General features: G+C 44.6%; 1 protein-coding gene across 2 annotated transcripts in view; it reads left to right on the plus strand.

The window, feature by feature from the left end:
* Positions 1 to 24,678, plus strand: part of Arhgap26 (Rho GTPase activating protein 26) — a 387,278-nt gene that overhangs the window by 356,748 nt on the left and 5,852 nt on the right. Inside the window, exons 21-23 of one of the 2 annotated variants that reach the window (XM_028777886.1) lie at positions 11,476 to 11,586; positions 11,722 to 11,751; positions 16,792 to 16,883. In XM_028777886.1, the coding sequence (XP_028633719.1) occupies positions 11,476 to 11,586; positions 11,722 to 11,751; positions 16,792 to 16,883 (233 nt within the window). The remainder of the gene's footprint in view (positions 1 to 11,475; positions 11,587 to 11,721; positions 11,752 to 16,791; positions 16,884 to 24,678) is intronic. The other variant, XM_028777885.1, reaches the window with a different exon arrangement.

Raw genomic sequence — 24,678 nt, forward strand, 5'->3', positions numbered from 1 at the left:
CATAGTCTGGCCCTTGGTCTCTGGTGGACACGTATTTCCTTTCAGGCTGTGGGGTTTTTCATTTTAACATAGATTTTGAATACAGCCAGTTCAAAGAAACTTATTCTAGTGCATGAGAAGAAGTTCAAAGAGGATATAATAATGACAGTACAAGAGAGAGTCAAGACCAGGAGAGGAATATAGTCCTCAAGGCTTACTAGGAGAGAGAGGCACTCCTCGACTCCTTGTGATATCAAAGAAGCATCAGGAAAGAGGCGGCATTTGAAGCATGCTTTGAATCACTGGATAGGCCATGGCTAGCACAAGCACAGGAACACTAGAGGCAGCGGCATGTGCACCAGCAGGAACAAGGAGCGGGGAACTTAAAGCACACGTCAGCTACAGCTGCTGTGACAACAGGGTGGCAATCTGAGGTTCCTGGGCCAGATCCAGACAGGGTGAGGCTACAGTGTCTGCCTGTTTATTTGTGGCTTGTAAGATTAGGAGGTAGAAAGCAGTTAGCATTTAAATGACTATACAGGATATCTATATAATATCCTCAAATTTGCTTATTGGTATGCCACCTAAACTATTAATGTCATGGTCATTCAATGACCATGGTTTGGGAAGGCTAGCATAGTGGCTCATGCCTGGAAGCCTCAGTGCTTGAGTGTGTGTGTGTGTGTGTGTGTGTGTGTGTATGGAGGGGTTCAGTTAGGAGAATCAGGAACTTGTGCATATTCTCAGCTATATATCAAGTTCCAGACCAACCCAGACTGCATGAGATATGTCTCAAAAGAAGGGGAAGGGAGAAGGTAAAAAATGATGGGGGAAGAATTAGGGGTGGGTAGCTGTAATCCTAGCATTTAGGTGGGCAAAACGATCTTAAGTTCAAAACTACAAGACCAGCTTGGAGTATATATAGCAAGACTCTTTAACACACACACACACACACACACACACACGCACACGCACACGCACACGCACACGCACACGCACACGCACACGCATACGCATACATGCACGCAAACCTCAACAGGGTTGAGGCCATAGCTCGAGATAAGAGTGCTTACCTAGCATGCATGAGGCCCTGAGTTCAATCCCCAGTAGCATGGAAGAGGGGTAAAAGCACAAAAGAGAAAAGTAATGAAAGGGGTTTGGGGTCCTCACTATGAGAAACCATTAAATTAGGGAAACCTGGATAGGTTGGAGGGTTGGAATGAAAGTTCTAAGTGTGCATTTGAAGAAGTCTCAGGACATATCCAATCTTAAATACAATTGAATCCAGGGAATCAAATCACTAGTCTTATGATTGGTTCTCATGGCAAATATTTGCCATGCGATTATGGAACAAGATCTCTGTTCTCCCGTTTTGAATCCACTTAAGGTGTTAGATTCAGAAAGGGGGGTGTTGAGACTTAGGCCCTGTGAGTAGATGGTGATCGGGTACTGCCTGTCTGTGGGTCTGTGGAGCAGCCGCTGTGCTGGTGGGAGGAGTCTGAGTTTGCTTCTTAAGTTTCATGTCTCCCTACAGTGATGGGAGTGACACACTGGAGTGGGGAAGGACTTCTCCGGGTGAAGGGAGCTGGGGAGGCTGCTATGCAGTGATAAACTCAACTTCCACATGCAACTCTGCCAGGGGAAGGGGTTTATGCTACCTTCAGTAAACAGTGGGAAGTTCCAACCTTTATTACGTAGTGTATCTGGGAGGTCTGTGTACCTATAGTACATTGTCAGATGGGTCAGAAACAAGACTAGCTATTGCTTTGAGAATGTCTTAGTCATTATTTGTGATCAATGAGGAAGCATTGAAATGCTTCAAGCAGAGAAATTACATGGCAAAATTTCAAAATTTGTATTTTAAAATCGTCACCAAAATGTTTCTTCTAAGTTAACCAAGTACACTTCATGGGGGAGGGGGATGCAGTACACAGAGTTGTGGAGATGGGTCTGGATAGGGGTAAATATTATCAAAACACTGCACAAAATTCTGATAGAACCAGTTAAAAATAAAAGGTTTGTTTTGTTTTCTGTGTTAATTTTTGCCTAGTAACATATAGGTTCTCCAGAGTCGATTTGAATCCACCTTACATTTAGCAGAAACAGAAATGCTAATTTGTGACATAATTAGTACTGTCTTGCTGTTTCTACTTCTATCAACTCCATTTTTGAAGTATAAGAACTGGAAGAAAATATGAAAATCATATTCTTTCCATTTGTTCTTATTCACAGATGTTAAAATTCTTCTTATTTCCCCTAGTGAAAGGTGACTTTGCTGGAAAATCACTCAAAAGTTTTAACAGTCAAATCAGGAAGTCATCAGAACTAAAAACATGGGGCTGAGAGATCACAGTAAAGTCCACTGGCCCTGCACCTCTGGCATCAGGAGACCTGGTGGAAGGCAAGGAGACAGGAGTTTTGCTGCTGTGCAAACTGGAGGGCAGGGCCAGGCACTGAGGATAGAATAGAGAAGACTTTTGAGGAGCTTGAAATCAGAGCACAACAACTTTCCACATGAGTAGACTACTGAGTAAACAGTAGAATTCAAGGGAGTCAGCTTTTCGCTTAGAAGGAAGGAAGGAAGGAGAGTCGGGGAGTGTTGGCCATCAGAGCGCCCCTCCCCTTATCTCTCTACCTCATAAGCCTTTTGTGGTATCTGGACCGTGGTACAAATATAAGGATTTTACCCTTCTAGCCGATGTCATTAGCAGAAGCCTTTTTTCTATTGCTAGAAGCTCTGAACAGTGTATTATTTTAGACTCCTTATTTTATCTTTACAGGATTACTGTAAAGCTAAAAAATCCAAGACCACCACTGCTAATTTTACATACTCTTTTGTTTTTGCTAGTCAACATTTTGTCTCTTATTAAAAATTCTCCCTGCTCACTTCTGAGTAGTGCAAACAGGAAACCTTCCCTGAGAGGAGGCTGTATAGAAAAGCGAGCCAGATGGTCTGGCCTCTTGCTGTGTCCATAACATATTGTCCAGCCTACACAGAATGTGACATCAGAGACATCCTCCCTGACTTCCCTGTGCGCCAGTAAAGAAAAGAGGCTGTGGATGGTTGTAATAACTTCACTAAAGGAAGAAAAGAAAAACAGTCCCTAAAATAATCTGCATAATCTCTCAGTGAGGTGGGCACAGTGGGGAGGTTAGTTTGGGTGCATAGAAGGTGTGCAGTAAGAATCTTAAAGGCACCTGGCTGAAAAGGTTGAAGAATAGTGTCAGTTGGGAGCTGCCAAGTAGAAATGCACCCACAATACAGATTGGTGACACAAAATCTTAGCTATCCTTTGGCCTTCTCAAACATCCTAAAGAGTATAGTGGGCAGTTTGGATGAAAAACAGTACAGAACACTATTTAAAAGTACAAAGACAATGTTCTATGGATAAGAGAACTTAGGACTTTATGCTCAATTCTATTATAAACCTCAAGCTACTTAAACCATAAAGCTTCACACACACACACACACACACACACACACACACACACACAGAGAGGGGGGGGGAGGGGAGGGGAGAGAGGGAATGAAGGAAGGGAGAGGAGGGGGGAGATGGGAGGGAGGGAGAGAGGAGAGAGGTATGGAGAGGGAGAGAGAAAGGAAGGGAGGGAAGGAAAGGGAGGGGAAGGAGGGAGAGAGAAGGGGGGAGGGGAGAGCAAGCTAGAGCTAGAGCAATGGCTCAGTAGTTAAAAGCACTTGCTGCTCTTGCAGAGGACCCAGGTTCAGTTCCCAGCTCCCTCATAGTGGCTCACAGCCATCCATCCCTCCAGTTCCAGGGCCTCCAACCCCTCTTCTAACCTCCCTTGATGGTTGGCACGCATGTTGTATACATACATACATACATACATACATGCATACATACATGCAGCCAAAACACTCATACACATAAAATAAGAATAAATAAAGTGTTTAAGAACTACAGAGATATAGCCACACAGACCTTGAAAGGACACTTACAGTGTGTAAGCTGCAGCAAAGAGGCTGAGCAGGCCTTGCTGGAGCAGTCATGTCACCCAGAGTTTTCACTCCTAGGCAGATACTCGACCGCCCTTAAAGCACCCAATTGTTTGTTTTTCAGTGTTAGAAGCAAAGTATAGAGAATAGGCAAATTTGGTAATAGGGAATCTGAGAATAATGAAGATAGCATGTTTCCATAAAAGCAGTACTTTATTGAAATGTTTTCTGGTCGAGTCTCTTTTGCTCTACAGTTTTAAGGGCCACCCATGTACACACGACTCCTTGGGAGCCACAGACTTTATTATTAGACAGGATACATGGCCCTCATTGGCCTGGAGCGCTCCAGATAAGTTAGGCTGGCCGGTCTCTGAAGCCCTAGGGATCCACCTGTCTGCCTCACTGTTAGTTCTAATGAACCCCTCACCCAGCATTTTCTGGGCAGGGAACCTGTGAGGTCCTTGTGCTGGCAGGGCAAACACTTTTCACCTGAGCCAGTCATCTCCTCAGCCCTGTTCTGCATATTACTTACATAGGGGATGCCCTGGCAGTGTAGCTGCTGGACTGTAGAAGCCATCTTCATGTTGTTCAGAATGGCTGTAGCCATGTGTTTCTATCTCCCTTTCAATAGAATTCAGTGTTTAGGGGTGTTCCACATGAGAAGCACTAGCCTTCTCTGTATTTGATACACCTTCTAGTCATTTGATAAGCATATAGGACTGTCTTGCTGTGGCTCTTGTGTACAATTCCTGGCTTACAGAAAAGCACGCCACTTTCTCTTTTTCTTTGGCTTTCCCTTTTAAAGTCTCCACTCAGGTTCTTTGCCCATTGTCCACTCAGCGCCTCTTTTTTGTTAGTAGTAGTTCTATAAACTAGCGATGAGTTCCATGTTTGTTCAGAGACCTTTCTCCTTTCTTTTAATGAGAACATACTTGTTTGGGTTTAATTGGGGGATTCACCTGTAGTTATTTTTGTTTTGAGAGAGGCTCATACTAACCTTGAGCTCATTATGTAAGGCAGGCTGGCCTCTATTCATAATTCTCCTGCCTCAGCCTCCCGAGCACTGGGATTGCAGGCACATGGCACCATACCTGGCTCAAAGTTAATTTTTTAATCTAGTCAGTCCATCTGTATTTTCCCTTATATTGTTTGCCTTTGGTATTAAGATGTATAGTCTACCTGGAAATCATTTGATTTGCATGGTGTGAGATAGGAGGTCCAGTGTTATTAGGTATCCAGTTATTCTAGTACTATTTATAGAAAGACACCTTACATTTTTGTCTTAGAGAATCTAATCTATGAGTGCTATATTTACATCATTCTTACCCATTCTTGCAAATTTCAAGGACCATGTTTATAACTCCCTGACATCAGAAGAATTGTTGTAACTTACTGTAGAACAGAAGAGTCAACCCAGTGCCACTGTTTTTTCTTTTATTTTCATTTCATGAAATTCATTTTGTAGATAAAAATATTCATTTGATAAACAATGTCAGTTTTCCTATATTCAGTTTAAGATAGCAATATGCCTGTTAAGGAGGCATTGGGACTTCTTAGTAAACATTCCGATAGTTTGTAATAGCCAATGCTAAACTTTCACGGTGCTTAAGGCAGCCTACAAATAGTTTTATAACTTGTAAATTTTCTTTGGTTGAAAGAGAACAAATATATTTAATTTTAGGAACTAGTTTTGCTGTATCTGAGTGTATAATTAGAAAACAGGAAAGACTGAGCTCATCATGGGTTGTGTACCTCATGAACAACTGAAGTGCCGGCCCAGCGCCTCTGCTTCCTTTCATTGAGGCTTTCTTTGCAGTGAATGATTGAACTAGGACTCTTGTCCAGGCATCTCATTCAAAATCGAGAGTTCCTCTCTCTGACTCATCTCTGGAGAAGATTCACCCTGCTCACTGAGTGAGCTGTAGACAGTAGACACCTCTGCTAAAATTGTTAGTTTGTTTTAAAGTCTGGGGTTACTCCTCATCTCCTCCCACACTGTCAGAGTTTCAAATTGATTTGAAAGTTATCCTTCAGAATTTTTTAAGCTGGAAAACAGAAAAGCTGTTGTAGATTAGTTGAGTATTTTAGTCCAAATTATCAGAAAAGTGTTTTTGAAAGCAACTGCCCAAGGGAATTTTGTCAACTAGCATCATTAAAACAAGGAATCACCCTGTAATTATCAGAATTTAAATGTATATAAAATATAATGGATGAGGAGAAAGAATCTGTATGAATACAGAAACACACTTGTGAAGCAAAAAAGAACACAATATGAGGTTCCGGAGCGTATGAGCATCTTTTTTCTCTACTTCTTAAGTTGAAATCACATTTTGCAGGTTTCTAATAGTTGGCATGTACACAGGGTCTGCTGTAAGATGCTGAGTAGACACGCCATAATGGAATCTGTGCTTTTCTGTGGTCACGCTTACACGGTTATTTCTGTATCATTTGCTCAGGCCCGCTCTTGTCATCCTGATGCTGAGCACTCCTTTCAGCCCTGTTCGCCCACCTGCTTGACTTCCTTGCACTTTGCATGATATTCTAAGGCAAATCATAAAGGAATGTTCTCCAGCAAACAGGCACTCATTGATTTGGAATTATATTACCCAGGATGCTTTTGGGTTTTCCATCTCTTTATTAGGGGAGAGGATAAAGACAAGAGAGATAATACCAGAAGAGACTGGCCTTAATGGCTTCAGTATCAATTCCAGGTCTGAAGGTCAGCCCTGACCCAGGCCTGAACTACAACAGGCACATGGGCTACAGATCCTGGGCCACTTCTGACAGAGGAATAAATGCAAGTTTTATGTCTTCTCCATAGTGCAATGCTGGCTCGGGAGCCTTTATCTATCCACTCCTCATTCCTTCTATTTAGTCTTCTTCCAGAGTTCTGGGCTAGCTGAATACGCACTCCTCCCATTTCTCTTGATTCCGCCCCACCATCAACTAGGCATTCAGTGTCCCAAGGTATGGTTATTCATCTGTCTGTGTACTTTCCTTGCTTCTTAGCATTAGGCTGTTATAATCTAGAGACATAAGTATTGCTTTCATGTAGAAACTGAGCACTGAGAGGATATTACACTCATTTTTACATCATTGAAAATACCAGGAGAGGGGTGGAGGGAATCCAAGCTAATCTTAAAACCAAAGCAACCTGTCTAGTCCTCTGGACATGATAATGCTCAGTGTTGCTGAAGTGCATTCACTAGATCTCTTCTGAAAAGCTTTCTGGCAGGATATATCGTGACCCTTAAAAGAAGATCCCTAACCTTTTACCCACTAATGTTACTTCCAGGAATTTATGCTAAGGAAACAATTGGTGACACACAGGCAGTGATTCCTCTATAAGGATGTGATGGCAGTGCTATTTATACTAGCTAAAAGGGGACAGCAATCTGGATTACACAGAGAATGACTACATAAATCAGCTATATCATACAATAGAATGCCCTGTAGCCACGGAAAATGTACTAGAGCCTATTAAATGACGTTGGAGTTCCTTATATTGAGTAACAACATCAACAAAACAACCTGATAGCCATGTATATACTGTTATGCTGATCCCAAAAGTCAGAAGGCATTGGTTAAGATTTAAAGTGATTATCAGTTCTATAAATTATATATAACATCACTGCTTTTCTTTCTTTAAATATTTTTCCATTTTTATACAAAATCATAATTTTGCTATAAGAATTTGGAAAGATCAGCTTTCTTCCCTCTCTACCTCCTGTGCTGTGGATTGAACCCAGGGCCTTGCATATTGTAGATAAACACATCCCTCGCCCAAGGTAAACTTCATTTTTATTGGTGAGCTTATGTCTCCACTAAGAGCACCCTTTCTCTTATACAAGCCCAATAATGATGGTTAAAGACCCAAAAGGGTCTGCTGCCTCTCTATTGGGACTGGGAGCCTACCCAGGTAGTGCTGTTTACAGCATGGCAAGCGTGCCCTGGCTGGTACATCACACGTCCCATCTTTCAAGTGACTCACTACAGAGGGTGTCTAGCTGATGACATTGCTTCACACTGTACTTGGACTATCAGTCACAACCTCACAGGCTGCCAAGCCTTCCACTTATTCTCCTTCCTAAACTGTAACTCTCAGACCATGTGGGATGTCAAAGGAACTGCCTAGGCAGACAACTTGTTTTGAGGGCACCATGGACCAGCACACTACAGCTGATACAAGCCTTCCAATTAAATGCAAAGTAGCCCAGCAAATGTTCCTACCAAGATAAAGTTGAAGCTGTTATTGCCACAGTTGGGCCTTGATGAAGGCTTGGCAGGACTCCAGGAATATTTAGGGTGAAAAATGTGCTGGGGTATTCAACTGGGAACTACCCAGCTGGGCTGAGGCTTGTAAGAAGCCTTTATAGGGGTCATCTGCTCAAACTCTAGTTAGAAAGTTATTTCCTCCCATTCTAACCTCTATTGTTTGTTATGCTTGGCTTTATTAGTGGGAAAAGAATCCAGAATTTCTTATTGGAGGTTTTAGGGCCGAAGGTGAAATCGACCATTTTCTGTTGGCCTGATTTGTTTGGGATTGTAATGGTGTGAGAGGTTTTTGTTTGTTGGCTGGTTGTTAATTCTTGTCATTTTAATAAAGAACCTATAGCCAGTTGTTGCTCTAGTAAAGAGGAAACTGATAGTTGTACACATATGGGCCATCATCATCATGAACAACATTGTCATCATCATCAACATCTCCATCATCTCTGCTCCTTTTAAGTTCCTCCTTCCTATATGCTGTATGAATTCCGTCAAAACTAAAGGAGAATGTCTCAGTGTCTCTTAGAAGATCCCTCCTATGTGTACAGCCCTTCTGTTGTTATAAGCTCTCTTGAGCATATCAAAATGTGTGCTGGTGCTATTGATGGGGACATTTATGACACGTCTCTGAAGTGTAAACTGAAAAGCATAATTGCTTTAGTAGTTGAAAACATCATAAAAAGTCCTGTAGATTGTGCCTGTGATCATTACATGAACGCCAGCAGAGTGGTAATAGATTTTAAATTCTGGTCATTTCATAGCAAATAAATGTTATTGCTATGACTAAAACAAACAAATAAAATTCTGTTAGACATTTAGAAGAGCAGTTCATGTTATGGCAATTGACAAGAGACGTGAAGGGTCACTTCTTTCAGAAGTTACAATTGCCCTCCCCCTCCCCCACTCCCAGATAATTTCAGCCATGTTTTCCTGGCCAGGAACTGCTGAGATGTCTGAGAATATAGAACAACACTCAGAACCACATATTGTATTCCCAGACTATACTTCCCGTACAGATGAGATAGGAAGCTACAGGCATTTCCTCAATAAAGCAGTAATTTTAAACTATTTCGTAAATCCTTTTGAATTGTTCTATGGTATTACCACAGGAACAAATTAGACCAGGCCTCTGAGCCCAAGTTGTTCCTTTGACCCTCCCCTGGTACCACTTAGTTTTCTGGTTTTGGCCATGATCCAGGAGCCCTTTTCAGGCCTCCCTGACTGGCACATTATGGAGTGGGACAGAGAGGGGCCTGAGCAAGCATGGCCTAGGTGGCTGACATGGTACTAAGGAAGGCTGGACAGCATAGGTGAGGGACAGCTCTCCCTGAAGTGACAGTCCCCAGAAGTAGATGCTCAACTCATAGCAAGAGTCACCGACCTCCCAGCAGTGATTCTTACTGTCTTGGTTGCTGTTGCTGCTTTTCTTTTTTACCTGTTGCATCTTGTCAAATATTAAGTTCTTTGAGCCAGGAGCTTTGGCAAATTGTACTTATTATCTTGCTCATTATGGGTGCTCATCAATGAGTCGTTGATGGATTGAACAAATTGATAAAAAGGGTATACTCTTGAATTTTATTTCTTCCCTTGTATGAATCCCATCTGCTAGATGAGTCTACCAGACAGGACCCTGGGGACAGGACCATGGAGTCTATTGGAATTTACTATGCATTGTGTCTTACTGAATCAGCTACTGTATTTCCATTCTCCCTTGCAAATGTGGTAGACATCTGAAGGAAATTCATAAATCAGTGATTAAGAGAATCACTAATGCCATGGGTCATTAATCAGTGATTCTTAACAGCAGCTTTTTGGGGGCCTAGCAGAACAGTGTTCCCAGAGACAGAACACTGGTACGAGAGCCCAGGCTTTGGGTCAGAGCATAGGGTGAGTCTTGGCCCTGTCACTTAAAGGCTGGCAAGTCTCACTACTGTAGCCCAGGACTTCACGTCTGCGAAGTAGAAATTCCAGCAGTGCCTGTCTTTGGACTTGTTGAATATCCTAGCAAGTGCCACTAGTGTAGTTACTAGTTATCTCTTAATACCTACAGGGATTACACAGACAGTTCAGCTACAGCGAAGGAACAATACTTCCTTGCTTACAGGATTCATAGTCTGTATGTACAATACTCATGCTGACGTTTAATTAAATGTTTCATCAGTTTTCAAGGATATGAACTTCACACAGAGTTTCTTCTGAATGCTGACACAGGTCTTCATGTTACAGCATTTTACACACACACACACACACACACACACACACACTTGCTAAATTCCCATCTGTGACTGTCCTTTGGGACTGACTCCTATCCCCTGTACCTCCATAAAGAGCTTTGAACAGTCCAATAACCAGCTTCAGATTCAGGGACTGTGGCGGGTTAGATGACTAGCTATGCTCCCCATCTTCTCAGCCATCAGTGTTTGCACTTTCTGTGACATACTGTGACTTTTACCTAGGTGCTAAGGTGTTTGTATAATTTGCAGAAATAGGTCAGATGGCAGATGGCTAACTAAAATGTATAAGCCAGATTATGGTAACTTCAGCCCTTCCTCTCTGATCCTTTGGTCAGCCACCCATCACATTACAAAATGGACAGATTTGAAGTTTTAGTCTTTTCTTAAAATTGTCTGTTGGCTGGGATTATTCTTTGAGCAACAAGAGAAAGCCCAGCTCTGGGCTGCACATCTCCAGGGAGCTGCTCATAGCCATAAGTGCTGTCTCTGAAAGGTGTGTAGCCATCCTGCCTGTCCCCTAGTGTGCTCCTAATGCACACTCAGATCTCCAATGGCACACAGCCCATGTAGTTAAAAATGTAAACAGGAAATTGTTTTCTGGCAGAATGGCCTTTGTGGCCCAGAAAAATATTCCTTTCTGCTGAGACATAACTTTAGAAGCACAGACCAGTGAAAGCTAAAGACTGGCTGAGAGTGAAGTTAGTGTATTCCAAAACAGGCAACAAAATGCATGGATACTGATTTATGTAGGCAGGTCCAACGCATGGCCACCAATGACCAATGGTAAATAGATAGCGGAGAACCTCAGGTCACCTAGAAAGCATTTGTGAGACAGGCCAAAGAGGCTTGTCTGTGCATCAATATACCTCAAATGCAGAGGACTGACCTGGAGCACGGAGACTTGACAGCATGCCTCTGGACTTTGATGCTCCTGTGTTCTGCTCTAGCATCCTGTCATTTGGCCTCCTGTGAACTGCCTGTGCTCCCATCATGGCTTCCCTATGTGCTGATGAGTTTTCTGGTTGTTATGTCTTGCAGCCCCCCGAATCCAAGCCCAACTTCACCCCTCTCGCCATCATGGCCCATGTTCTCGGCGCCATCCAGCCCTATGCCCACCTCATCCACGTCCAGCGACTCATCCCCCATCAGGTCTGTGGCAGGGTTTGTTTGGTTTTCTGTTGCTGCCGTTGTTCTCTCATTGGCTTGGTCCTCTCTTCATGCAGTGTTCAGCCTCCTCGTCAACTTTGTTCCCTGCCATCCAAACCTGCACTTGCTTTTTGACAGGCCAGAAGAAGCGGTCCATGAAGACTCCAGGTAAAACTACGGATGATGACTGACCTGTCTCCATGTATGCAGAGCTGGTCAGGGACATTGGGGGTCTCCTTTGCTCTCCTGTGATCCCATCCTAAGAAACAAAGCCAAGAGGCGCAATACGCATGGCCTTGCATGGCATTTTAAAATACCCTTTCCAACCTTTACCTAATTTCTGAATTAATCCCTGCTGCCCAGAACAGGGGTCACGTTTTTATCAGGTAGTGTCTGGCACCATTTGCTTGTAGGTTGGCCGATAACTCTGAGCACTAACAGCTAGCCACTGAGACCAGATCCACTGAGGGAGAGACAAGTATAACACAGAATATAAGTTGGAGATGTGAAGCACTTGCTCTTCAAAGTACTCAGGGCTTCCACCTCCTTGGCCCCCATGGACTCCAGGAATCTTCCGGCCTCCCACCCACTCGTAACTAGATTGGTCATAGACCATGAATGCTCATGGGAATAGGCACCATCCCTTTTTTGAGTGGTTTGATCTAGTTCTTCTCCCAGAGGGCCATGCTGCAATCCTGTCTTGCAGAGCTCCACAGCTAAGTGGTGCAGCTTTGCTCTTGAGCTCTTTCTAGAAAGACGCTCTTTAAATCCAGGAAAAGAGGGGAACAAGGACCCTGCAGGCTTCCTCTGCTGTTTGGGGCCCTCACTGGGCCTCTCTCAGACAAAGAAGGCCTCCAACTTCAACAGGCCGAGTGCAGAGTCCAGGTGGAAGCATCATGAGCATCCTGGACCTTGGTTAGAATTCTCAATCCCACCTTTTCTCCTTAGGCGTGAGTCCACCCGACAGGCTCACCTCATTTATAAAGCTGATGCTCACTGTTTAGAAGGGCCATGCTGTCTGTGTGTGCGAGCACACGACTTATTCCTCTGTGGACATCCTAACACTAATTGTGTCATTCTGTCCTCACTTAAGAGCCAGAAGACAAATGGTCTGAACCATATTGTAGGAAAAAAAACAACAACAAAAACAAAAAACAAAAACAAAAAATGGTCACTTCATCGAATGAAAGCCATGGCAGAGTAAAAGTAATTTTTACTTTTTATAAAGTAAATTACTGTTTTCCTAACACTTAAGCTATTTGTGAATTATTCCTGAGGCAACTACCAGGCACTTTGGGAGACATTTACTTTCTAGCCACTAGAAACCATGTGGATTATTCCAGTTAGGTCACTCACTGACCCATGAGGACCTGGAGCAGAACATCTAGGATGGCTCACTCACTCATTAAATAGCCTTGGGCGGTAGGGGAATGATGGGGCTGCCCTAGAGGCAAGTAAGCGGCTGCTCAGTACTGCCTCCTCTGGCCTCTGCTAGAAGAGCACCATTCTGATGCTCTCCCACAATCCTTTAGGAATCTGTTACTTTGAATAGGCAAGCCACAGTAGGGCTTGACATTGGGTGTCACCAGGTTACTGCTTATGCTTAGATAAGCACAGATCAGGACCCTGCTGGAAAGACTAGGAGACCAGAGACTGGTTCCAATCCCTAATTGCTGTTACAGGCAAGAGGTGGAGGCGAACACCCATTGTTCAGGTCTCCTTTCCCCAAATTGACTAAAAGAACATAAAACTTCAAATTATCTTCCTTTGACAAGGCTTTTAACAACAGGCTCTGGATGAGGCCTAATTAGGGGTCCTGGTGGGAATGGCTTCCTTGTTCCAGTCCAGCCACTTCTAAGCTTCTTGTTTCAAGCTCAGAAGTAGAGATACCTTCTCAGAATGGAAGATCACGGGCCCTGGAGGAGGCCCCCTTTAACATTTGCCCTTGCTTTCTCTACCTGCCCATTCATTTCCCAAGAAGCCCCCACATCAGACTCCTAATTTGTACCTGGGCCCCAGGGAACTGCCTTAATGATCAAGCCACTGCAAGCTGGCCCCTCCTCCAGGAGCATGCTCTGTAGAGTGGGTTGTCATTCTGCAAGCTTGCAAGGGCATTTGAGGGAAATTCCTCTGAGTGTTTTCCTGGCCTCATTCCATGCTCAGAGGCAAAAATTAAAAGTGAAGCAGCAGAAGGCTCCAAAGTTGTTCGTGCCCTTGAAGGCCCAGCCCAGAGCTGAAGATGGGAGCTGTGTCCAGCTGCAGAGAAGGGCAGGAACCAAACAGCCCACAGTGCTGCCTTCGGTCAGAGCCAGGGAGTCCCAACCCAAACCTCTAGCCAACATGATCTTCCACTGGGGTAGGACTTAAAGCAAACGCCTTAGAAACCTTCAGAGGGAGCTGTTGGGTACGAGACTGACAGCAACAGCAGATTTTTAACAAGACATAACTTCCCCAGTTAGCATTGCCAGATATGCAAAGCAAATAAACATACACCCTACTCAGTTAGATCTGAACTGGACATAAATAAATGCACTTCTTAGTATATGGATATCTTAAGGAAATGCACTTAAAATATTATGTGCATGAAATTTGCTATCTGACTAGGTGTCCTTTCTCTGGCAATGGTACTTCTGGGGATTAAAAACATGTCCTCTGGGGTTAGACGTGCAGATTAGTGCTTGCCTAGGATATCCACATTGCCCAGGGCTTGATCCCTAGCACTACAAGTGAGTGTGTGTGTGTGTGTGTGTGTGTGTGTACATACACACACACATATACATAAGCACACCCCTTCTGCATTCCTCTCCGAGTCCCTCTCTGTTTCTCTACATCGTTAGGGAGTTGGGATCTTTCCATTAATTGTCATCTGTTACAGAAAAAGAGACTCTCTCCTAACCCTCATCTTTACTTTTAATGCACTGTTTTCTTAGTATTTCATTACTAAATTGCAAAGTTTTAATATTGATAGAATGTGAATCCCTTCAAATACTAATTATGGATGCTAGAGACCATGGCCTCTGTTCTCCAATTACCAAACAATCCTACTACTTCCATGGGTAGCTCCTATTCTGTTCTGTTACCTTTATTTAATGAGTTTAATAAGTAACCTCTAGGAGAACCCTATCCAGAGAAACCTTGCCTTCCCTGGATTCTTGAAACTGTGCCCACCTGTGCCCACCTGTCCTCAGAGGCAGCCCTGTGCCTCCCTGTGCCACCTGTCCTCACAGGCAGCCCCGCCTCAGCGTAGTCTCGACCTTGGCTCCTGCGGCCTGCACTCCCCTGTTTACCCTGCATGCCACACAAGGTTCCACATGCTTGTCAGTGTGTTTCACAGCCTCCTGGCTGTTTCCACCCTGTAGTCAGGGCAGGAGGCAGGGAGAGGAGTACACTTTTGTCCAACCTGAAAGGCTACGGGGACACACTTTCTGCTGGGCCCTTGCTAGTCAACATGCAGGCTTATTGTTTAATGAGATGAGACCAGAAGAGCTGTATCCAGATGGAACCAATGAAAACCAAAGGCTTCCCTCCTCATCCCTGGTGCCCCTGCACTATCTCTTCCCCTTTCCCAGGTCTGCCCTTCCCACCATCATCCCTTGGCTATAAGAAAACCAGAGAGAACAGCAGTAAACTGATCCTTTCCTGGCAACGAATTCTGGATAACCACCAATTCTGCTCACTCTACTGCATAACAATTGTCTTATCTTTCAATTTTCAAATACCCAAGACTAGAAGGAATGGCCCACTCTAGATTTCCATCACCCATGCCTCGTCCTTGCCAAAGAGAGCCTTCACTTGGCATCCCTAAGCAATAGCAGTTCAGAAGATGCAGGATGTTCTGCCTCATCTGAGACCAGGCCCCTCCTCAGCCATTAGAAACGAGTGCACACTGGGAGCTGGGGTACCACCAGCTCTCAGAGCCTCTCAGATTATCAAGTGAAGTTAAATGAAATGGCATACATCCTTTGACTTGTTTTCTTAAGCTAGTGCTCCTTCTGGCTCTTTAAACAATTGTGCTTCTAAATTCCAGAGTGTACTCCCTCAGATGACTTGGAGAAAGTCACTTGTGGCAAGTAAAGAGTAGCCTTCTGACAGTTAGATGCCATTCTGACCCGTGAAAAGTCTACAGACTACCGAGAATAGTCAGGTGCCAAAGTCAAGCTTGACAGAGAAGAGTAAATTTACCTTACTCTCATGAATGATATCACATGACGGCCTGTGATGGTCAAACTTTGCCCCTGTTTTCTGGTAGATAACTTTTTACTGGAACATATCCCCCCACTGGTTTGTTTACATGTTGTCCCTAGTTGCTGTGTGCAGCAGTGTAGCATGATGTAGTTACAACAGAAGCTACATGCCTTCCAGAGCTCAAAATATGGCCCTTTCACCACAGATATGCCAGCCTCAACTCTGGCTGCATAGAACAATCGCTTAGAAAGAGACACACAAATAGTTCTGTTTCAATTCTATGACTTATGGTTCCATCTTCAAGTCCATAGGACATGTAAATATTCTTACAGGCATTCTGATAACATGGAGAGAGCACTGTCAATACTCATTGACAAAGAGATCCCATAACAGAACAGGAGATCAGCCTCTGACTCTTCCTTCTTCCACGTCCTCTGCAAACTACCTCACTGGGGCCCTTGTCTGCTCACACGCCACCTCATACCCCTCCTCCATCCTTGCTCTCCTCGGGCCTGAAGAGTTTCAGCTCTAGAATGTTGCCTCACCAGCAGAACATTTAGAATGGAGAACATTTAGGGGAACTTACGGCCACCCCTGCCTGGGCCGAAACCTGGCTCTGCTGAACTTTCTCCTGGATTCATAGGGCATTGCCAGCCTCCAAGAGCAACCGTTGTTCATATCCTGCAGAGCCCCTTCCTACTTGCAAGCACTCTGTCCAGGAAAGCTCCTTCTGCCCAGGCCCAGCTGTTGTAATTCCCAGGTAAAGGTTCTCTGAGGCACAAGGTGACCTTGGAAAATTGTGGCTTCTTAGAGTGTATGGCCTTTTCCTGATTCTTCCTCAGTTTTCTCCTGTGGCCTTTCTGACTTGCCTGCCTCCTGTTTTACCATCTGGCTGACTTGTCCGGGCTCTTCCCAGGAGAAAGGACTAGGTGGCTTGCAGGGAAAGGAAAGAAGAAACATGAACTATCTGTGACTTTCTATGGTTGAAAACAATGTTAAATAAACTTGCCTTTCTACACACAGCACACCGTTCCGGAAGGCAAAGGCTTTGTATGCCTGCAAAGCTGAGCATGACTCTGAGCTCTCATTCACAGCGGGCACCGTCTTCGATAATGGTGAGTTTCCTGTCCCCTTACATAAATGGAGGGGAAGCAGATGGATGAAGTTCCTACCTGGGGGAATTTCTCCCCAAAATCAGACTTCTGGAGTATTACCTTGGGTAGACCCTTATAGACATCTAGTCACTGAGTTGTTTTAAACTCTGAGCAAGACTGTACCTGGCCTCTGTGATTAGCATTTGTGGACTAGACAGGGTCATAGACAAGGGACTGGAGTATAGGGTGGTGGTAGTTGAGTAGAGACACTGGAGGGGGTTAAGTGTGCCTGTTCTGTCCTGTTTTCCCTTTGGGATCTGGGCCTGCATTGTCTTCAGCAGGCAAAGCCCACTCCCCAGACAGCAATGTAGGCAGTAAGCCTCCTCCTGTTCATCCTCCCTTAACCTTGAGAGCACAGAACAGATTCCCTAACGTGATTTTACCTACACTGCAGCAGCGGCCTGTCTGGGCATCTTGGTTTAAGTTTGTATTGTGGCACTCCCTAAACCTGGACTCAGGACCTGTTTGATGCACCGTTATCCTGTACCTTTTCTGTCTTCCTCCCTAAAAGCATATTTTATAGTAAGAAGTGAAGCCATATCTTGGCATAATTATTTACCTAAGAGGAAAATCTGGATTCCTGTGCAAACACCAAGTTTCTGTGACAGTTGTTTTCCATGGGTGAAGTTCTCCTTCAGGGTTACAAGCAGTTAGTTCTGTTTGCTTCAAAAGAAGTAAAAAAGGCAGCTGCCTGCTTCCAGAACCCGGACATTTGCTCTGGATACTCCTTGGCCTCATGTGGGGTGAAGGCAAAGGGCACACCAATCTGGCTGGGAAACCCTGCCTGGCCCTAGACCTGCCTCTTCCCATGTGACTGAAAACCGTCAGAGGTGGAGGGCAGTCAGGGTGCCTACACAGCACAAGAGAGCCTGAACCCTAGAGCCAGGCCACAGTACATGTCCCAGCCTGACCATTTACTCTGGTGTGACCTAAAGCAATGGCATCACTTCACAGTGACCTGGTTCTCTTTGTCACAGCAGCTAACACACCCACCTTACAGGGCACAATGGAAGGACATCAAGCTAATATACAGTGTGTATAAAATGACACTTAATGCATAGGAGGCATTCAGTATGTTTCCTTATTTAATGTCAGGAATCTTGTATCTATCTTAGAAAAAGACTGTAGCACTATGACCTGTAAGCAAGGACAGCTTTACCTTTTGGCTTACATGGTCCCAGCCTGACTGTCTAACAGCTAGCCATGGGTACTGTTTATATTGTTGGAGCCTGCCATCCAATCTAGAGTTCCTGGCACCATATGTATCCCATACCCTGTATTCTGCCCACTTATTAGTCAGGCATGAGTAGACAGAGTGGGAAACACGGCATACAGTGCAGGGAGATTCCCAGCCTAGGCCTCCTGGGCCAGCAGCAATTGGGACAAATTTGAAACTGTATGTGTCCTGATAAGTCCAAAGTACTGTCCTGAAACTTTGATTCTATTGACTTTCTTCTCAAGCTTTAATAATCAGAGCATATAAAAACGGCCAGGGCGGCCACCTCTCCTGCCAGCAGCTGATGCTTGCAAGTCTAGTAGGCTGGTGTGTATAATAGGTCAGCTGAAGACTGCCCCAAGCCATGTCATGGTCAGTCTGCACAGACCAGCTGTAACAACACGATGCAGGTTCCCCTGCAGACAAATCGGAATGGGCATCCCTGTTGGAGCAGCTGTAGCCCTGCCATGGGCAGGCAGTGTATGCAGAGTGATCCAACTCTCACCACAATTTAATTCCAGAATATAACACACATACACACACACACACACACAGACATACGCACACAGACTCACAGGCACACGCAGACTCACAAGCACACACAAGCACACACACAGACTCACAAACACACACACAGACACATACATAGACTCACAAACACACACACAGACACATACATAGACTCACAAACACACACACAGACACATACATAGACTCACAAACACACACAGACACATACATAGACTCACAAACACACACAGACACACACATACATAGACTCACAAATACACACACAGACACACACAGTTACACACACACACACACACACACACGCCCAGACCCTTTAGTGATCATGATGGTTTTACCTCTAAACTTTCTCTTCCCAGCCCCAGGAACTGCCTAACCTATATTCTGTCTCCAAATATTGGCCTGCTTTGGACATTTCATAAAAATAGAATTACATAATATGTGCTCTTTGAAACAGAATTTCCTTTTTATGTGATGTTTTTTCACATTAATCCATGCTGTAACATGTAACTTCACTTTCTTTCTTTTTATGGCCAAGTAGTATCTGATTGTGTGGCTATACCACCTTTTAGTTGAACATCCACCAGTTAATTGCTGGGATATCTTACTGGTTCTTACTTTCTCACTGTTAAGAATGATATTCTGTTGACATTAGTGTTTAAGTGTTTTAAAACATAAGTTCTCCTGGGATTGCTGGATCACATGATAACTCCATATTTACTGTTTGAGGAAATGCCAGACTATGTTTTACAAGGAGCTTGTACCTCTTTCCACATCCTCCTTTCATTTTTAATTCTCCTTTTTGAACAACACAAAGTCAGGAAGCACCACCATGAGTTTTACTTGCCAGGGCCTTTCCTTCCCAATGGAAGTGATCTGTCCAGCCAGCTCTGGGACTACTCCTACTTCCACAAGGTAACCCTCACAAACCCTCTAAAGACACATGTAGCAAGAGAGAAGTTTGGTTCCCTTCTCACAGCAGGCTCCTGCCGTGCACACTTCTGCTGACATTGTGTGCATGTATGTGGGCATGCTCATGCCATGATACACACATGGAAGTCAGAGAACAACTGTCTGGAGTCCATTCCTTCCACCTTGTGGGGACACAGCATCTCCTTTGTGTCTGCTGTGTGCCCCAGACTCCAGCCTAGCTTCCATCGGTTCTCTCCGCCTGCCATCTTACCTTAGCAGTCCTGGGAGTTCAGAAGCACGCCACTGCCTTTTAATAGAGGTCCTGGGGTTCAAACACAGGTCATCAGGTTTGCACTGCAAGTGTTGTTATCCTCTGAGCTGTATCCCTGGCCCCAGACAGAGATGCTAACCCACTTTCTAGACTGCTTTGCCTGGTAATATTTCACTGAGTCCTACTCTAGAGGAAAAATCTACTTTCATCCTGTTGGAGAAAAATACTGGTATTAGGTAAAGTGACCATTTCCTATTGCTCCTATGCTGACTCTGGAAAGATAAAGTAAAGCCTATGTCAGTAGCCTGGATGCTCTCTGCAGCTGTCAGATTAAAGTTTCCTACTGACAGGTTTTGAACATGTATGCCATTGTCATGTGTGTGTTTTATGTGTGGAATAAGGAAGGGAAGAGAAGAGTATATTGAGGTGAAAGTCTGCTGTTTTGTAACCATTAATCTGTCTGCCTTGGGGTTTCAGGGCCCAAACTTTGACTCTGGAGTGGTGCTTAGTCGGCTCCTGAACTCTATGTAACAGGGGATAGATGTGCAATACTGGGAAATATCTCCAGTGTCAACTCTTGCCAATCTACCAGGAAGCTGCCCGCCCCACCAGCACCTTAGAAAGTAACTGGAAAGAGAAGTAATTTGTGTTCTCAGGAATATTATTCATCTGGAAGCAGTGTGATCAGCGATACCTAGAAAATTCACATAGCAGTGTCCAAAATTGGGTTCTTGGGATACTTTTTTCAGGTTTTGAGATGAGAGTCTGGGAGACAGATCAGTAGGTGTAAGACGCTTGTCCTTTGAGTCTTCGGCCCTAGTACCCTTGTCCAAAGCTAAGTGTGGTAGAATATCTGTAATCCCAGTGCTGGGAGACAGGAGACAGGCATTTGCTTGCTAGCTGTCTTCTCTAATCAAATCCATGGCTTCCAGGTTCCAGGAGAGACCCTGTCTCAAGAAATAAGGTGGAGAGTGATCAAGGAAGACACCAATACTGAACTCTGGCTTCTACATACACATGTGCACGTGTGCATACACACCTTACTTTACATACCACAGCTTCAGAGCAGATCTCCACAAACTGCTGGTCAACTGCCTCTTTCTGTAATTAGAGTTTTATTGGAGTACAGCCCCTCATGGGTTTTTGTTTGTGTGTTTTCCGTACTGTGTGACCCTTTATAGGGAGTTTACAGACCACTGTTCTGAGGTCATATCTAGCTTCTCTGTGTCCTAGGGCCTTGTGTCTGCTCTAAGCACTCCTGGCTGATACCATGAGAGCTTTTGGGTTGTAACTTTGAGTTCCTTCCCTCTACCCAAGTCCCCACCGTTTTTCCCCTTCCCTCCTCCCCCTCTATATTTCTCTCATTCCCCCTTCCACTATGTTTATTGATAATCTGTCACTATCCTAAGAGAGCATATACAAGAACATAGCACAGTGTCTGGCTCCTGATAGGCACTTATAAGACATTTATGTAGTGAATAAATGTCTGCCAATCACGCATGTCTGTTAACTTCCTCCAGTGGGAGCTTCTTCCCTCTGAGAGTAGCCAGCCACTAGAGATCTTAGTCACACGCTTGCCCATTGTCCATAGTGACTAGGACACGTGTGTTGTACCAGGTTATGTCAGGAACCTGTGTTGTACCCAACTGTAGCAAAGAGAGAAGTTGGGCCCAAGCCAGTAGCAGCCTTTTTGAGGTGCTCACTGGGCTAGATTGCTACCCAAGCAGCTCCGAGTCTCCGAGTCACGCACTGTGTGTGTGTATAACACATTGGACACTGGTGCAGGGCAGCCTGCCCACCACTTACCAGTGCTTCACCAGTCAGAGTACTGAGGAAGCGTAAGCACCATTCAGACTGTAGGCTACACGGTCAGATGTCCTGGGACCTTGGTCTACCTCCACTATCTCCCAGCTCTGTAATTTTTTGGCCCACCTGCTTAACCTTTTGGAGCCTCAGGTTTTCATTTATAAATGAGGATACTAGCAGAATTGGCTTTATTTTCACACTGAAACTAATCCAGGTGGAGCGCCTGTTGGTAAAGTTTCTGCTATTTAGTGTGTGCTCAACCTCAACCTGGTCATACCATTAAGAACCACCTTCTCCGACTGAAGCAAAGCAGGCTAGAGCAGAAGAAGGGTTTGCTCTCAGTTCAAATTCTGGTTATACCCATATGGCCACATTAACTTGTCTGAAATTTTGAACATGTGGCCCCATGATATTCACCCTTTAAAGATTTGGGCTGTGTCATAGTGGATGGGGGCAGTTGCTGAAGGTTATTGAGCTGGATAGTTAGTAAGAAGTCAGATAGCTAAGCAAAGCTTTGTCACTTCAGTATGTATCAATAGGACCGATGAACACTATGTGGGGTATGCTGTGAATTTTCCAGAAATCAGGAGGTAGGAGGAACAGGTAGGAACAAGTCCATGATACTATTTATGAAAGAGCTGAGGCTTCACTTGAGCCCTGTATAAGGAGGCCAGGGAACAGATTACAGTGGGGGCATTTGGACTCCCTCCTCCACCAGCTGACAAGAACTTAGACTTTCATTCTTAACTACCACCTTTAGTATAAAGTGTTTGACACACACAAAAGTCCTAGCTTTTTGTTTCTGCAAACCAGTGGCAATGCAGGTGCCTCAGGCAGAGGAACCCACAGATTCCATGAGCACATAGATAAAGCTGGTGCATTGTCTAGCACTAGGCCTTAAGAACCCCTGGCTTAAAGACCCAGTGAGTCACCAGACCTTTGCAAAAAGACTGTTTCACCACCCCCCACCCTGAAGACTGGGGTGACACATTTCTAGACCTTCCTGGTTTCTTCTGAGGCTTCCCATAGTCTGACAATTCCATTCGGGTTCATAGATAACCTCCTCAGTATCTGTGCTGTTTGAACAGCTGCAGGAGGAGGCAGACACATATATTCACTGGACAGCTGTGCTGTTGAGGGGCAGAGTCATTTTGGTTGTCTTTATTTTGTTCAGATATTTTTTTCTTTCTAAATCAGTTTTTTCAAGGGAATTAGTTTATTTAATTTACTTTTGGTTCTGAACATCTAAGGTTTACTGGAGCTTTGATGGGTGGAGGTACCCAGTCCTTTGCCCAGACTGGCTGGTCAAAGGTACCTGGGGTCCTTCTGTCTCTGCATCCAAGTGCTGGGATAGCAGATGCACCCTGTCTCAGCTGGCTTTTTACATGGTTTCTGAGAAGCTGAACTCAGTTCTCAGGCCTATAGACCAAGGGCTTTCCCCACCTTGGTCATCGCCCTAGCCCCTTTGCTGTGATTTACAGAGGGAGTGCCTTACTTCCTGACTGCACTGGGGGTTAAGGATGCACTGACAGTGACTCCTTTAATCCACACCACAAACCTTAGAAAAGGTCCTGTCACCCTTGTAGAGGTGCAGACTGGAAGAGGTCTAGACAGCCTCAGCTGGTGGCCAGGAAAACGGCAAGCCTACTCAGTGTTTCTTATAAGTGGCCTAGAAGGCCCTTTCATACCTGGAGAGCCCAGGTCATCCCTAAGTGCTTAGATTCTTCTCTTTGTACTCCCTGCAGGTCTGAGGTATCATCTACTGAGGTTTCATTCTTCAGGACGTGTGAGAGGAGGTTGTGAAAGATTTTGAAGGCCAACTAATAGGTTTCTGACCATGTCTTCCCCTAAGGAAGTGTGGAAATGCCTCTACATACTTTAGCTCTTCTAGAAGCCTTAGAGCCTGTGCTTTTGTTTCCTCCCTGTTGGCTTCCATCGGTTTCTGTTCTTCTTTCCCTACAAAGTGAAACTAGAATTATACAGTAGTGCTGGGGCGGAAGTGCATTTCTAAAACAAGCTCAGGAAGTCACTTAATTAGCCCAGGAAAGGAACGGGGGAAATCCATTCTCTCCACACAATCTTAGGTAACTGGAGTGTTCCTAATCCATTTAGAGCGAGTACCCTGCCCTACCCCAAAGTGACCTGTACTTATACAGCTGTTTCACAAGGAGGAACTCCCCCACCTCTCCAGACACCCTCATCACCGAGGTTCACAATAACATCCCTATTCCTTCCCATTGTGGTATTCTTTACAGACTCAGCAAGATATCTCCAACTCTTCACTCTTGGTATTTCCCATAACAGAAATGGATCTATATTCTATGGTTGTTGAAAAAAATCTAAAGGATGGGAGCTTTGAGAGTTCAGTAGAGGAAGCAGACAGCTTTTCGACTTGTTTATAGGAAAAGCTTTAGAGTTTAGAAAAGTAAGGAAGGCTGTGGGTGGAACAGAAGGGAAACATTCTGAGTCTCATCATGAAGAAAGAGTCTATGGGGACATGAGAAGCAGGGCTGTGGACTTAAGAATACAACACAGAAAGGCCAGGCTGTGCATGGTGGCTCAGGCTACTAATCCCAAGGCTTGTAATAAAAAATCAAAGCAGGAAGGTTGTCATGAGTTCAAATCAGATTGAGACCCTGTCTTAAACAAGATAAAAACTAAAATGGACAAACACATATAATAGATAAAAGTAAAGACTAGTTCTTAACAATCTTCCCAGGATGTACCATTTAGTACTTAGTAGATAGTGCATAGGTTGAGTTTATGTGTACATGCATGTGTGTATGTAGAGATGCATGAATAGATGGATGGGTGGGTGGATGGATTGGTGGATGGGTGGTGGGTGGGTGGATGGATAGATAGATAGATGGATGTGTGGATGGATGGATGGGTGAGTGGGTGGATGGTTGGGTGGATGGATGGATTGGTGGATGGGTGGTAAGTGAGTGGGTGGGTGGATGAATGGATGGATGGGTGGGTGGGTGGATGGATGGGTGGGTGGATGGATAGATAGATGGATGCAT

The sequence above is a fragment of the Grammomys surdaster genome, unplaced genomic scaffold (assembly GCF_004785775.1).
Source record: "Grammomys surdaster isolate TR1022 unplaced genomic scaffold, NIH_TR_1.0 317, whole genome shotgun sequence".
In the NCBI taxonomy this organism is placed as follows: Eukaryota; Metazoa; Chordata; class Mammalia; order Rodentia; family Muridae; genus Grammomys; species Grammomys surdaster.